The 15,048-nt window shown below is 42.8% G+C and overlaps 1 protein-coding gene across 23 annotated transcripts in view; it reads right to left on the minus strand.

Annotated features, from left to right (window-relative positions):
• SFI1 (SFI1 centrin binding protein) overlaps positions 1-15,048 on the minus strand; it is a 109,843-nt gene that overhangs the window by 38,648 nt on the left and 56,147 nt on the right. For 22 of the 23 annotated variants that reach the window (XR_012418818.1, XR_012418817.1, XR_010578377.2 and 19 more), the window contains 3 exons: positions 13,492-13,609; positions 11,075-11,177; positions 1,746-1,902 (listed from right to left, as the gene is read on the minus strand). Coding sequence is in view for 18 of the 23 variants with exons in the window: in XM_065522239.2 (XP_065378311.1) it covers positions 1,746-1,902; positions 11,075-11,177; positions 13,492-13,609 (378 nt within the window). In the remaining 5 variants the exon portion in view is untranslated. Of the gene's footprint in view, positions 1-1,745; positions 1,903-11,074; positions 11,178-13,491; positions 13,610-15,048 lie in introns of those variants that run through there. The other variant, XM_074003930.1, reaches the window with a different exon arrangement.

The following is a 15,048-nucleotide window of genomic DNA, read 5'->3' on the forward strand; positions in this document are numbered from 1 at the left end:
GAGGGTGCTATAAAATCAGTTACATCAAAGGGCTGAGGCTTCTGGTTAGATACTGATAAACAGGAATGATAACTGTTGCTTTCAAAAGGACTGTTTTACTTTTGCTTCTAAACAAATGACTCCTGGATAGGACTTAGAAATTGAGTTAATGACATAAAATTCAGCTGCCATGCTGGCATAGGCTTTTTTGAGCTTTCAGCCAACCTGATCCTGGCTGCCAGCTTCATCTCCTTTTAATGCTAGTCAGATAATGGTCTGATGAGCTAGGGCCCGGGAAGGGGATGGGAATCAGACCTGGAATTTGAATGCTGTAACTGGAGGCAGGCGTTAGTCTATAGCTTATCATGCTAAACAGCTTAATGCCTTCACATTCCAGGACTGGGCAACTGGACTGCTGGTCTGGGGTCACTATCCTCCAAAGAACACATTCGAACTCTCCCAAGAGACAGTGTTGGCAGCCTAAGAGATTTCTGCAGCGAGGTTTGGCTGAAGGCCAGAGACCCCTAACCCAGTGTCTAGCACAGTGCTTGACTCACTTGGGTATAAACTCAATAAACTTAACTTTAAAAGTGTACCAATGTTCACATTTCTGTGTATTATTACTTCTGAATCTAACTGGGAAACAAAACCATATAAGCAATATCCAAAAAACTTGATATCAAAATCATATGCATTTGCATAATTGGAGACAAAGAGAAACTATCCAAATATCTATTAATAGGAGAATGGCTAAGTATATTAAGGTAAGCCATCCTATAAAATATGAATAGTTGTTAAAAAAAATAACATTCATAGCTGGGCACGGTGGCTCATGCCTGTAATCTCAGCACTTTGGGAGGCTGAGGCGGGTGGATCACAAGGTCAGGAGATCGAGATCCTCCTGGATAACATGGTGAAACCCCGTCTCTATTAAAAATACAAAAAGTCAGCAGGGCACCATGCAGGTGCCTGTAGTCCCATCTTCTCCTGCTGAGGCAGGAGAATGGCATGAACCTGGGAGGCGGAGCTTGCAGTGAGTGGAGATCACGCCACTGCACTCTAGCCTGGGCGACAGAGCAAGCCTCCATCTCAAAAAACAAAAGAAAAAAAAAATTGTGACAAATACTTAAGATGCAGGAAAATGTTGATTAACTGTGTGGAAAAAAGCAAGATACAAAGCCATAAGTTATCAACATATTAATCAAAATAATTACAATACTTATAGCATAATGAAAACCCTATTTAGATAAAAAATATACAGAAGAGGCCGGGTGCAGTGGCTCACGCCTGTAATCCCAGCACTTTGGGAGGCCAAGGCAGGGGGATCACCTGAAGTCAGGAGTTCAAAACCAGCCTGGCCAACTTGGTGAAACCCCATCTTTACTAAAAATACAAAAATTAGCTGGGCGAAGCGGTGGGCATCTGTGATCCCAGCTACTTGGGAGGCTGAGGCAGAAGAATCACTTGAACCCAGGAGGCGGAGCTGAGATCGCACCACCGCACTCCAGCCTGAGCAACAAGAGCAAAACTCTGTCTCCAAAAAAACTCTATCTATAGATAGATAGATATAGATACATAAATAAAAGAAAAGGCCAAAGGGAAATAAGTTTGACTCAAGGATGATGTATTTTCCTCCTCAATCTCCTTTTACCAACATTTCTGGAGTAACGTCATTATATTACTTCTTAATACAGTACCAACGGCAGCAGGAGAGTGGAAATTGTGACCAGATCCTCTGTCTTGAGAGCCTGGAGCTTCTTACTCACCATTCTGCTGTCTCTTCACTCTGCGAACTTGCAGGTATTCAAGCCAGGCCTTCAGAAATCTCTGTTTTTGCCAGTGCCGATGGTGTTTCACCGCGGAGACGACCTTCTGTTTCTCCTTCTGGACATACAGGAGCTGTTCCCGCCACTGTGACCAAGCCTGAAAACCAGAGAAGAGACAATAGTCAAAGGAGAGGCAGGAAAACAGGGTGAAGAGCAGGTGGAAAGGGAAAAGAGAAAGACACACACAGTGGAAAGGCTGAAATCAGAAACAAGGAAGTGGCAATCCCCTAGCGGGATCATAAGCTATGGGACTGTGGAGTAAAAGGGTCTTTAAGAGGGACATTCTGCTTTCAAAAGTAATTTTTTTCTGGATTACAAAAAAAAGAAGAAGAAAATCAGCAAGCAGATGCCAGGCTCAGTGGCTCATGCCTGTAATCCCAGCACTTTGGGAGGCCGAGGCAGGCGGATCACCTGAGGTCAGGAGTTTGAGACCAGCCTGCCCAACATGGCGAAACCCCATCTCTACTAAAAATACAAAAACTTAGCTAGGCGTAATGGTGGGTGCCTGTAATCCCAGCTACTCAGGAGGTTGAGGCAGGAGAATTTCTTGAACGCGGGAGGCGGAGGTTGCGGGGAGCTGAGATCACACCACTGCACTCCGGCCTGGGCGACAAGAGTGACCAACTCAAAACAAAAACACAAACAAGCAGACAAGGAGCAGAAACGATTCGAGGGGTGACATAATTCATTCAGATTTGGGACAGGGGAGGGTCTGCCTTTTCTTCCAAAGTCAGAGGACGCTTACTGTAAAGTGGTCCTTTTTCAGGCAGATTAGTTCCAGGGATGCCTATCTATAGAAGCTAAGGGTCTATAAATGCACACCCTTAGATCAGTGATAATGCATGTCCTAATCTGAAGATGACTTAGACAAAGACTTCATATCTTTTCTTCAACCTGTCGCACCTCTCCTCTCCCTCCTCACAACTGAATACCATCGCTCCCATTTCACTAAGAAATAAAAGCAATCAAAAGAAAATTTCCTCAAGGTCCACCATGTTTAACCACCCACCTGCCCACGGGCTCTGTCTTCTCTCTCTCCTGCTACTCTGGATAAACCGTCCATCCTCCCACCAAAGTCAGTCCCCTCCCAACCCTGTCCCGCTCTGGCTACATCGCATCTTCCTAAGTTTACCGCCTTGGCAGCTGCCCTCTTATAAATCACGTTTTCACTCTCTATAGATTTCTGAAATCAGCATACCGATGTGCTATTATTTTCCCCATCCTAAAAAAATGTCTTCAGGATATAACAACTAAAAGCAATGGGTGACCTTTGATTAGACTATGGAAATGAAAATAGCAACAATATACAATTTTAATATGAACTGCATGTTACATATTATCATATCAATATTAAATTTCTTGGAATACAATAATGATATTATGGTTATGTGGGAGACTGCCCTTTTTAGGAGATATAAGCTTTAAGATAAACTTTGTGTCTATAATTTTAGAGCAGGTTGAGGCTGCAGTGAGCAGTGATCACACCACTGCACTCTAGTCTGGGCGACAGAGTGAGACCCTGTCTCAAAAAAATCAAACCAAACCAAACCAAACCAAAAAACCACAATGGGTTAAACTGGGTGAAATACATCCAGTATCCACCTTTTCTATGATTTGGTGTTTGTCAAAAATAAAAAGTTGTGGGGGGAAGATTGCCATCACAAAAATACTTTCTGAAAGGAATAAACCAGTGATTCTCAAAGAAAGCAACACCCCTCTCTAGACTCTAGACCACACTGTGCCGTCCAGCTAACACTTTGGTTCTTTCTGTTTCAAGCTCCTCAAAAGAGCTATTTTCTAATCTCTCTGTCTCCCAGGCAGGCCTTCTTGAGCCCACTCCCACGGCTTACTGAATGAAACTGCTCTTATCGAATGCATCGGCCATCTCCACGTTGCTCAATCCAAAGGTCAGATTTCAGTCCTCACCTCCCTTGATCTGCCAGGAGTGTCTGACAAAGCCTCCTCCTTCCTTCACCTGGCTTTTGGGATGTGTCCGGGTCCCTGCTTTGTTTCTGTTGCTGACTCCCACCTCTGTGCCCCTCGCAGGCTCAGCCCTGGAACCTCTCCTCTAGTTACACTCACTCCCTTTATTTTTTCGCACACCCTAGTAGATTTTTTTAAAAAAAGAGATGGGGTCTATGTTGTTCAGGCTGGTCTTGAACTCCTGGGTTCAAGCAATCCTCCCGCCTCAGCCTCCCAAAGTGCTGGGATTTACAGGCATGAGCCACCGCACCCCGCCCACTCTAGTAACTTCATATACCATCTGCCTACTGAGAACTCCTGAATTTCCCAAATGTACCTCCTATCCTGGCCCCATCCTCAATATTCCACACATATATCCCAATATCCCACTGCTTCCTTAACATATCTTCTTGTGGATATTCAAAAGGCCTATCAGGCTGAAGATACAGAGGCCAGAATTGGGCTCCTCCTAATCTCTTCCCACAAACCTGCTTCTCCTGCAGTCTTTCCTATTTCAGTAAATGGCACTCCGTTGTTACAATTCCCCAGGCCAAAACTTGGAAGTCATCTTGGACTCTAAAACTTCGTATCTCATCCACACATCTTTTAAAGGTGTCGGTTACATCTTTAAAAGATATCCAGAATCCAACTACCGTCTTCTTATCATCTTTGTGCAAAATCTCACCCGGAATTTCGTAATAGCTTCTCACTTGTTCTCCCTGTTTATATCCTTGATCATCTCTGGTTATTTATTTATCTATTTAGAGACAAGGTCTCACTCTGTCACCCAGACTGCCAGACTGAAGTGCAGTGGCAAGAATACTGCTCACTGCAGCCCTAATCTCCTGGGCTTAAGCAATCTTCCTGCCTCAGCCTCCTGAGCAGCCGGGACCACAGGCATGCACCACCATGCCCAGCTATTTTTTTTTTTTTTTTTGAGACAGGGTCTTATTCCATTGCCCAGGCTAGAGGGCAGTGGCGCAATCATAGCTCACTACAGCCTCAACTTCCCGGACTCAGGTGATCGTCCCACTTAGCCTCCTGAGTAGCTGGGACTACAGACACATGCCACCATACCAGGATACTTTTTTGTATTTTTTGTAGGGACAGGGTTTTACCTTGTTGTCCAGGCTGGTCTCAAACGCTGGGGCTCAAGCTGTCCACCCGCCTTGGCTTCCCAAAGTGCTGGGATTACAGACATCTGCCACCATGCCTGGCTCTGATGTATTCCTAACACGACAGCCAGAGTGGTCCTTTTTGGTTTGCTTTAATTCTTAGGTCACTTAAATCTCTCTGTTTTATATGACAATTTTCCTTCCTGCTTTTTTTTCTCTTTCATGCCATCAATCTACTAGAGAAATCAAGTCATCTATCCTATAAAATGTCCTACATTTTGGATGTGACTGACTGTAATCTCGAGGTGTCTTTAACTTGTTACTCTGACCCCTGTATTTCCTATAAACTGAGAGACTTGCATTAGGCTTGGAGTCATGTTCAATTTTTTAGGCAAGAACAGTTCATGAATGTGGCTGGGTACTTCCACTTACATAGTATCATGAGGCACATCAAGTCTGGCTGCCATAGTTGTAGCAATGCCAAGATTGTCTGGTGGATTCAGACGGCAGGTAGCCAGATTTCTCCTGTATTTTCCCACCATCCTCTCACCTAGTGATGGCTGCCTAGATCTGTGTCCTCATTAGAGGTGGCAAAACAGCAATTTTCTCTTCTAGTACTCCTTCTGCATTTATTAACTGGAATTCTATGAAGAAGGCTTCTCTCTCGTTAACCCTCTGGTTTCTTGGAGTTAACAGTTTATACAGGAAAGGTGGGATAAATGTTTCATTTTTTGCCTTCATTAATTTTTAAAGAATTGAGTTACTCCCCTAACAACCCAAAATCATGACCGACGAGTTCCACTTTCTTTTAAAGTTATTTCAAATGCATGAATTTTATGTACTTGATGTTTTCAATCTACTGGGCTCAAGTGATCCTCCTGCCTCAGCTTCCTGAGTAGCTGGGACTACAGGCACCACCATGCCTAGCTTATTGTTTTTTGATGCTCAAACTTTTCTATCTTAAGCCCCGGGAACCCTTCCAAATTGGTCCCTGAGTCCTTCTGACACAATTCCATTAGCTTTTGTTAAGTTCCTCAGTCTTCACCACACTATGTCCTAGGTGTATCTTGTCTATTTCCTGCCCCAGACCTATAATCAGCCATTTCTCTAAAAAGCCCTGCTTCCTATTAGTGGGAAATAGTTAAGACCACAACTTGGGCACTGGGGATACTAAATGCTATACTACTGGTCACTGCTTCTAAGTCTTTTCAGTAAATAGAGTTAGAAATGCTTTTTTTTTTTTTTTTTTGAGACAGGGTCTCACTCTGTCACCCAGGCTGGAGTGCAGTTGGCACAATCTTGGCTCACTGCAACCTCTGCCTCCTGGATTCGAATGATTCTCGTGCCTCAGCCTCCCGAGTAGCTGGGATTACAGGTGCCCACCACCACCACGCCCAGCTAATTTTTTTATATGTTTAGTAGAGATGGGGTATCACCATGTTGGCCAGGCTGTTCTCAAACTCCTGACCTCGGGTGATCCACCTGCCTCTGCCTCCCAAAGTGCTGGGAGCCACCGTGCCAGGCCAGAAATGTATTTATGGTTATATACACACATATATATACACATACACATATATACACATATATATACATACACATATGCACACATATATATACATATATATACACATACATATATAATTGAGTCCATATTGATATTTACAGTTCCAACTGCAGATTTAATTTCTTTAATTTTTATACTTGTAATCTTTTCTATTGAAGATCTTTATTCCTAACAACACTGCCATAATTATTTGCTTTATCTTACAATGTAACTATACTTTCAATACAACAATTTCAAACCTCCTAGTAACAATAACACTTGTTTAATAAGAATGTGGTTTTAGATTTCTTAGCAGTTCATTATGTCCTTTTAACACATTCCACCAGGGTGAACAGTCAAAATATTGTATTTTAAAGTTACTTGAAGTAATTTTTTCTGTGTAGTCATTGCCACAAACTTGATATGTTTATTTCAGTTTGTTTTGAAAATATATCAATTGTTTTTTTACTTACTCTTGCTTTGTAATTATATAAAATATTTGCATAGTTCTGAAGTTAAAACTATGTAACAAAGTAAATTCACAGAAGTACTCTATTCCTATATTCTTCCCTCCCTCCTCCTATAGGTAACCATTTTTTGGTAAGTTTTTCATTTATTTTTCCATTATTCCTTCTTGAAAATATAAGCAAACACAGACATACACACACACACCACAAACACACAGACACACATTCATATATATCCTTCCCTTTCTTACCCCAAAAGCAGTACACTATGAATCAGAGAATCCTGTTAAGAGGTAGGTACAATCATGTTACGCCTCTGCTCAGAGCCAGCAGCTCTTCACCTTCCCAGGAATAAAAGTCAAAGCCTTTTTTCTCAAGTGCTGCCTGCAAGGCCCTACGTTCTGGCTGTTACCTCATGATCTCATCCTTCCTACTCTCCCTTCTCAAGCTCAGCAATATGAGATATATCAAATTCATAGATGAAATGACTCAATTCTAACCTAATAAGCTGTCAGTACATTGCAATACAAATCCTAATAGGCTGAGCCAGGTGCGGTAGCTCACGCCTGTTAATTCCAGCACTTTGGGAGGCCAAGGCAGGCAGATCACGAGGTCAGGAGATCGAGACCCTCCTGACTAACACGGTGAAACCCCATCTCTACTAAAAATACAAAAAAATAGCCGGGTGAGGTGGCGGGCACCTGTAGTCCCATCTACTCAGGAGGCTGAGGCAAGAGAATGGTGTGAACTTGGGAGGCAGAGCTTGCAGCGAGCCAAGATCACACCACTGTACTCCAGTGGGTGGGTGACAGAGCGAGACTCTGTCTCAAAAAAAAAAAAAAAGAAAAAAAAATCCTAATAGGCTTTGTTATAGAACTTGACAAGTTGATCCTAAAATTAATAAGAAAGAGTACAGAAGAACAATTAAGACAAGTTTAAAAACAAAACAAGAATAAAGGGGATTCTCTCTCAAATATAGAGCCTTAAGAGCTGTATGTTAAGTAGGAATAGTAATAAACAGCTAGCATTTATCAAGCATTTCCATATTCCAAGCATTGCTCTGAGTATATTATTAATAACTGGATCGTCCTACTAAAGCCTCAACAATCTCATGAGGTAGGTACTATTATGATCTACTTACAGATAAGAATTCTGAGGTACAAACAAGGTGAAATAACTCATTCAAAGGCACAAAGCTAATAGGTGATAGAGGCAGAATTCCACTGGACAGTCTGACTCAAGAACCTACACTCTTGCTTACCTGCTTCATCAAATCGTAACTAAAAGAGTATGGTATTTGTATGGTATGGATAGACAAATACATGAATGGAAGAGAGCCGAGAAAGAGATCTGTGAATAATTAAAAGAAACTGGGGCCAGGCATGGTGGCTCATGCTTGTAATCCCAGCACTTTGGGAGGCAAAGACAGGTGGATCAGGAGTTCAAGTCCAGCCTGGCCAACATGGTGAAACCCCATCTCTACTAAAAATACAAAGATTAGCTGGATGTGGTGGCACACACCTGTAGTCCCAGCTACTTGGGAGGCTAAGGCAGGAGAATCGCCTGAACCTGGGAGGCGGAGGTTGCAGTGAGCTGAGATCGCGCCACTGCGATGGAGTCTCAAAAAAAAAAAAAGGATGCTCCCGGTAGTATTGTTCATAATTATAAAAAGCAGAGGTAGTCAACAGTCCATCAGTAAGCAAATAAACTGTGCCTTGTTTATACAATGGCATAATATACACAGTTAATAAATCTCTGTCTATCTACATAGATAGGGCCAAGCAGGGTGGCTCAGGCCTGTAATCCCAGCACTTTAAGAAGCCAAGGTATGAGAATTGCTTGAGGCTGCAAGTTAAAGAACAGCCTGGGCAATGGAGAAAGACCCTGTCTCTATTTTTAAAAAGGAAGAAAGAAATCACATGGCTAAACCTCAAAAATATACCGTTGCACTAAAAAAACAAGTTGCAAAGTACAGTATGACACCATTCATAAATGTCCCAACTACACAAAGCCATGCTATTTACTTATTTATTTATTTATTTATTTTTGAGACAGGGTCTTGCTCTACTGTCCAGGCTGGAGTGCAGTGGCATGATCAATGGCTCACCACAGCCTTGACCTCCCAGGTTCAAGTGATCCTCCAACCTAAGCCTCCAAGTAGCTGGGACAACAGGCATGCACCACCACGTCTAACTAATTTTTTTTTTTTTTTTTGTAGAGATGGGGTCTCATTATGTTGCCTAGTCTGGTCTTGAACTCCTAAACTCAAGTGATCCTCTTATTTTGGCCTCCCGAAGTCCCGGTATTCAGGCGTAGGCCACCGTGGCCTCTCCCACCTCTTTTAAAGTGATGGGGTCTAATTATATTGCCCAGGCTAGCCTCAAACACTTGACCTGAAGTGATCGTCCTGCCACAGCCTCCGGAGTAGACAGGACTACAGGAGGACCATGCATTTATTCTTTAAGGATATGTGCACATATTTTTACAAGAAAAAAGAATACAGGAGAACAATCATACCAGAATCAGGAGTGGCTATCTCTGAGGAGGAAAGGTAGTAGAAGGGAGGGAGGGAGGGTAGAGCTTTGGTAGTGTCCATTCCATTAAATTTTGTTACTTTAAAAAATTCTGGGCTAGGCACGGTGGCTCGCCATTGTAATCCCAGCACTTTGGGAGGCTGAGGCAGGCAGATTGCCTGAGCTCAGGAGTTAGCGACCAGCCTGGGCAACACAGTGAAACCCCATCTCTACTAAAATACAAAAAATTAGCCGGGCGTGGCAGCATGCGTCTGTAGTCCCAGCTACTTGGTAGGCTGAGGCAAGAGAATTGCTTGAACCCAGGAGGCAGAGGTTGCAATGAGCCGAGATCGTGCCACTGCACTCCAGTCTGGGTGAGACAGCAAGTGATACTCTGTCTCAAAAAAAAAAAAAAGATAATGATGCAGCTTTCTGGCTGCTTAGGTTAAAACCTGGTTCTAACATTCACTATACATATGACCCTGGTTCAAGTTATTTAACCTTCCTGGTTTTCTTAACAATAACATGGGACTTTTAAAAAGGTTTGTGAAAATTAGATAATGCACGTAAAGCACTTAGTCCAGCACCTAACACAAGTAGACAACGATAAAAGCTACTTCTTCTTCTTTTTTGTTTTTGAGACAAGATCCCATTCTGTCACTCAGGCTGCAGTTGCTGCTGCTTATTGGTACTGTTATTATTATTGGCTGTGTCTCTTATTTCCTTGCTATTGCCTCAGAAGACTTTACAAGTTCAGAGGTCAGCAAACTTTTTCTTAAAGGGTCAGAAAACAAATAGTTTAGTTTTTGCAGGCCATAAGGTCTCTTTTGCAACTACTCTACACTGCCCTTGTAATCGGAAAGCAGCCACAGATGATACGTAAATGAATGGGTGTAACAGCATCCTAATAAAACTTTATTTACAAACACAGAAAGCAGTCCAAAGTGAGCCAGTTTGCTGATCACTGATCTAGATGACTATATATGCTATTTGCATGTGATTTGCACATATTTGCATGGACTATGCAATTTGTTGTTAGAATAAGAAGATACTATTCCTACATTTGGAAACAGGCGCTAATTTTTTTTTTTCCTCTTCCCGGTTCTGTTTCCTATAACTTACTTGGCAGCTCTGTAAGTACCCAGCAGGCATAAAAACATGACAAGAATTCAGAGAATATGTCAAAGGATAAGAAAGTTTTAGTACAGGCTTTAGTCCTTTATGATTGACAAAAAAATCTAGGGGCTTGCCTAAAATAACACTCTAAGACCATCAAAACTACAAAGCAGCAGCAGCCAGGTTTTCTCTTCAGTCTTAGTTTCTTTTCTGCCCCAATTATTTTCTGATTTGCTGTAGGAAAACAGTAATGAGGAAATCAGAGTATACTGCTGTTTCTCTAAACATGTTTATAACTAATTTATAAATCCCTCTCCAGCTCCACAATTACCAGAAGCACTCTGGAAGCCACTGATCTAGGCTCATCTAGGACAAGCCTCTGCTTTATTCCTAACAGCAGCCTCCCTCTGGAAGAGCCCAGCCTTCCGGATTACCTCTGCCCCCACCCTGGCTCAGGCCCTGAGCTGCAGGGAAGGCCCAGCACTTCTCTCTGTGGGTGAGACACTTGACAACATGGACAGAGGATGCCAAAACCCACGTTTACTGGACTCACCTGCAGCTGGAGGCTCAGGGCCCTGTGCTTCACAGCAGAGGCATGGAGGGCACGGCTCACACGGACCTGTCCTAGTTGCTGCCTCCACATGCTCCACCACACCCTGTGAAAGAGCAAATCAAAGATGGAATCCATCAGAAAAAAACCACTCAGAAAAGAGAGGAGCAGTTAGTATGGGGCCTCAGACCCTCAGCTCTAGCCCTCTCCTTCATAGCACCATCTCTAGATTCACTGCTGGGGAAAAAAAAACAAAACAATCGAGAAAAAGTCCCAGATCTGCCAATTAATGGTTGGAAACTTACGGTTCCTACGGTCAGATCCTGCTTTAGACACCACAGATATGCTGTTTGGCCTACACAATTTGGTTTGTTAAAAAACATAAGTTATGGCCTGGCACACTGGCTTATGCCTGTAATCCCAGCACTTTGAGAGGCTGAGGCGTGTGGATCACCTGAGGTCAGGAGTTTGAGAGCAGCCTGGCCAACATAGTGAAACCCTGTCTCTATTAAAAATTCAAAATTAGGCAGGGCGCGGTGGTTCACGCCTGTAATCCCAGCACTTTGGGAGGCCACGGCGGGTGGATCACCTGTGATCAGGAGTTCGAGACCAGCCTCAACACGGACAAACCCCGTCTCTACTAAAAATACAAAATTAGCCGGGCGTGGTGGTGCATGCTTGTAATCCCATCTACTCAGGAGGCTGAGGCAGGAGAATTGCTTGAACCTGGGAGGTGGAGGTTGCGGTGAGCCGAGACTGCACCATTGCACTCCAGCCTGGGCAACAAGAGTAAAACTCCATCTCGAAAAAAAAAACAAAAACAAAAACAAAATTAGCCGGGTGATAGTGGCATGCTCCTGTGATCCCAGCTACTTGGGAGGCTGAGGCAGAAGAACAGCTTGAACCTGGGAAGCGGAGGTTGCAGTGAGCCAAGATCACGCCACTGCACTCCAGCCTGGGCAACAGTGCGAGAATAAATCTCGGGGGAAAAAAAAAATCACTCAGACTCAAGTAAAATTGCATACTAATTAGGCACTTTGAAATACTTGCTGAATACATTTTAAGTAACGATTTTAATTACTTATTAAAAATATTTTTTTGTGTGTAGAGACAGTGTCTTGGCTTTGTTGCCCAGGCTGGTCTCAAACTCCTGGCCTCAAGCAATCCTCCCACCTTAGCCTCCTGAAGTGTTGGGATTACAGGTCTGAGCTACTGCACTCTGCCTATTTTATTTCTACTTAAATAAATAACTTCTTTATGCCCACTGATGTTCTGGACACTGTTAAACACTTTACAGATATTACTTTATTTTTTCCTGATGACAAACCTGTAAGTATGGTGTAACAATTTCAATGATGAAGAAAATAAAAGCTGAAGAGATGAAATGACCCAATAATACAGGCTGGAAGAGGGATTCAAACCCAAGTAAGTGCAGCTGAAAGCCTCTCCTATTATCCATACTTTGTTCAATACCCAACTCTTTCAGGCAGGAAGTGAGCTCTTAATATACTACCATTCAGGACACCAGTGGATCACTACAGACAAGAGAGTGAAATCTGTCCATTATAATGCAGCTCATTGTTACACATCTGGCTACAAAAGTGGACTAATTCATGTTCTTCCAGTATGTCTACAATGCTGATGGGCTTCAATGCAGAACAGCAGTTAAGAGTATGGGTGGGTGAGCCTTAGTTTTGCCAATTACAACCTGTATGTGCTAGGCAAGTTACTTGACCTCTCTGAGCCTTATTGTACAACTTAATCTGTACAATAATGGTACTTACAGTTTATGGTAAGAGTTAGATAAGATACTTTACATTACAAAATTATCACATGCACACACAAACTTAACAGAGTTTAGAACATAGTAAGCACTCAATTCGTGTTAATTATGATTATGTGAAACTGATCTTATAAACAAGTTATCAATAAATCTTTATTAGGCATCAACTACATTCAAAACATTGTTTCAAGGTGAGAATGCGGCATGGTGGCTCATGCCTATAATCCCAGCACTTAGGGAGGCTGAGGTGGGCAGATCGCTTAAGCCCATGAATTCAAGACCAGCCTGGGAAACGTGATAAAACCTCGCCTCTACAAAAAAATGAAAAAATGAAAAAAAAAAAAAAAATTAGCTGGGCATAGTGGTGCATGCCTGTAGTCCCAGCTGCTCGGGGGGCTGAGGTGGAAGGACTGCTTGAGCCTAGGAGGTGGAAGTTACAGTAAACTGATATTGTGCCACTGCACTGCAACCTGGGTGACAGAGTAAGACCCTATCTCGAAAAATAAATAAATAAATAAAAATAAAACCAAACACAAACCATTGTTTTAAGGTGGGGTCTTATGCTGTTTTCCAGCACCATAAAACTGATGAGGTAAAATGATGGTTGATACTTTGTAGGGCAGTTGAGCAGACTCACCTTAAGATACTCCGTTGCCTAAACTCCAGAGCCGTAGTCTGCATCTGAAGTTTGGTCCTACGAACAACCACGTAGATCAACCAGGACTTCCAGGCCTGTCGCATCTTTTGCTTTGCATCTAGATTCACCAAAGAGATTTTTCAAAAAGCATGGGAAGAGATGGATTACTCTGAGTTATGATAAAAGCTCAAGGGCTCTCCTTTGAATACCTAAATCCCTCCAGCTTCCAAGTGCCCCCTGCTGGAAAAGTTGTGAATCACTGCAAAATTAATTAAGAGTGCAAGAACACACAAAGGCTTTGTGCAAGTAACGACATTTACAAAGCATTTAAAGGAAAATCCATGTACTGAACTGCTCAAAAACTCTCTGTTTTTTTTTTTTTTTTGAGACGGAGTCTCGCTTTGTCACCCAGGCTGGAGTGCAGTGGCTGGATCTCAGCTCACTGCAAGCCCCGCCTCCCAGGTTCACGCCATTCTCCTGCCTCAGCCTCCCGAGCAGCTGGGACTACAGGCGCCCGCCACCTCACCCGGCTAGTTTTTTTGTATTTTTTAGTAGAGACGGGGTTTCACCGTGTTAGCCAGGATGGTCTCGATCTCCTGACCTCGTGATCCACCCGTCTTGGCCTCCCAAAGTGCTGGGATTACAGGCTTGAGCCACCGCGCCCGGCCAACTCTCTGCTTTAAAAGCGTTTATTTTTATAGATATACTCTGCAATTTTTAGATGAAATGATGTGAATAAACAGGCAGCAAAGAAGTGGAGAGACTGATCTTAACAATAATGGCATGAGTGGATAATCAAAGCTGGGTAATGGATACATGGAGGTTCATTACTCTATTAAATATCTTTCAGGCGGGCGCGGTGGCTTACGCCTGTAATCCCAGCACTTTGGAAGGCCAAAACAGGAGGATCACCTGAGGTCAGGAGTTTCAGACCAGCCTGACCAACGTGGTGAAACACCATCTCTACTAGAAGTACAAAAATTAGCCGCGTGTGGTGGCGTGCGCCTGTAGTCCCAGGTACTAGGGAGGGTGAGGCAGGAGAACTGCTCAAACCCGGGAGGGAGAAGTTGCAGTGAGCCAAGATCGCACCACTGCACTCCAGCCTGGGCGACAGAGTGAGACCCCATTTCAAAAAAAAAAAAATTTTCAATTATGTAGATATTTGAAGTTTTCCATAATACAAAGTTAAAGAAGAGGAAATCATGAGATAAAACTTGCTGTTTGACTCCAAGCTCACTCTTTTTAGTAAAGAAAAGATAATTTACTAGATATGGAAGACGCAATGGCCCACAGGTCTCCCTTTGTAGTAAACTGTATTTTCATTATGAAAGTCACCACTAATGAAGTAAATTTCTCTTCTTTTTAGAAGACAAAGGAGAAAATAAAATTATATAAATCATTTTTAGGACAGCCTCCAAGACGTAGTCAATAGGACTGTAACTATGTATTTCACAGTTGTTGACAAGACAAATCAAAATAACAAGGATAATTTAACATGTATCTTCCTTGGTTTCACCGTGGACTTCAGGAATCAGCACACTTCAGGAATGAGGACTC

Source organism: Macaca fascicularis, chromosome 10 (genome assembly GCF_037993035.2).
Source record: "Macaca fascicularis isolate 582-1 chromosome 10, T2T-MFA8v1.1".
In the NCBI taxonomy this organism is placed as follows: Eukaryota; Metazoa; Chordata; class Mammalia; order Primates; family Cercopithecidae; genus Macaca; species Macaca fascicularis.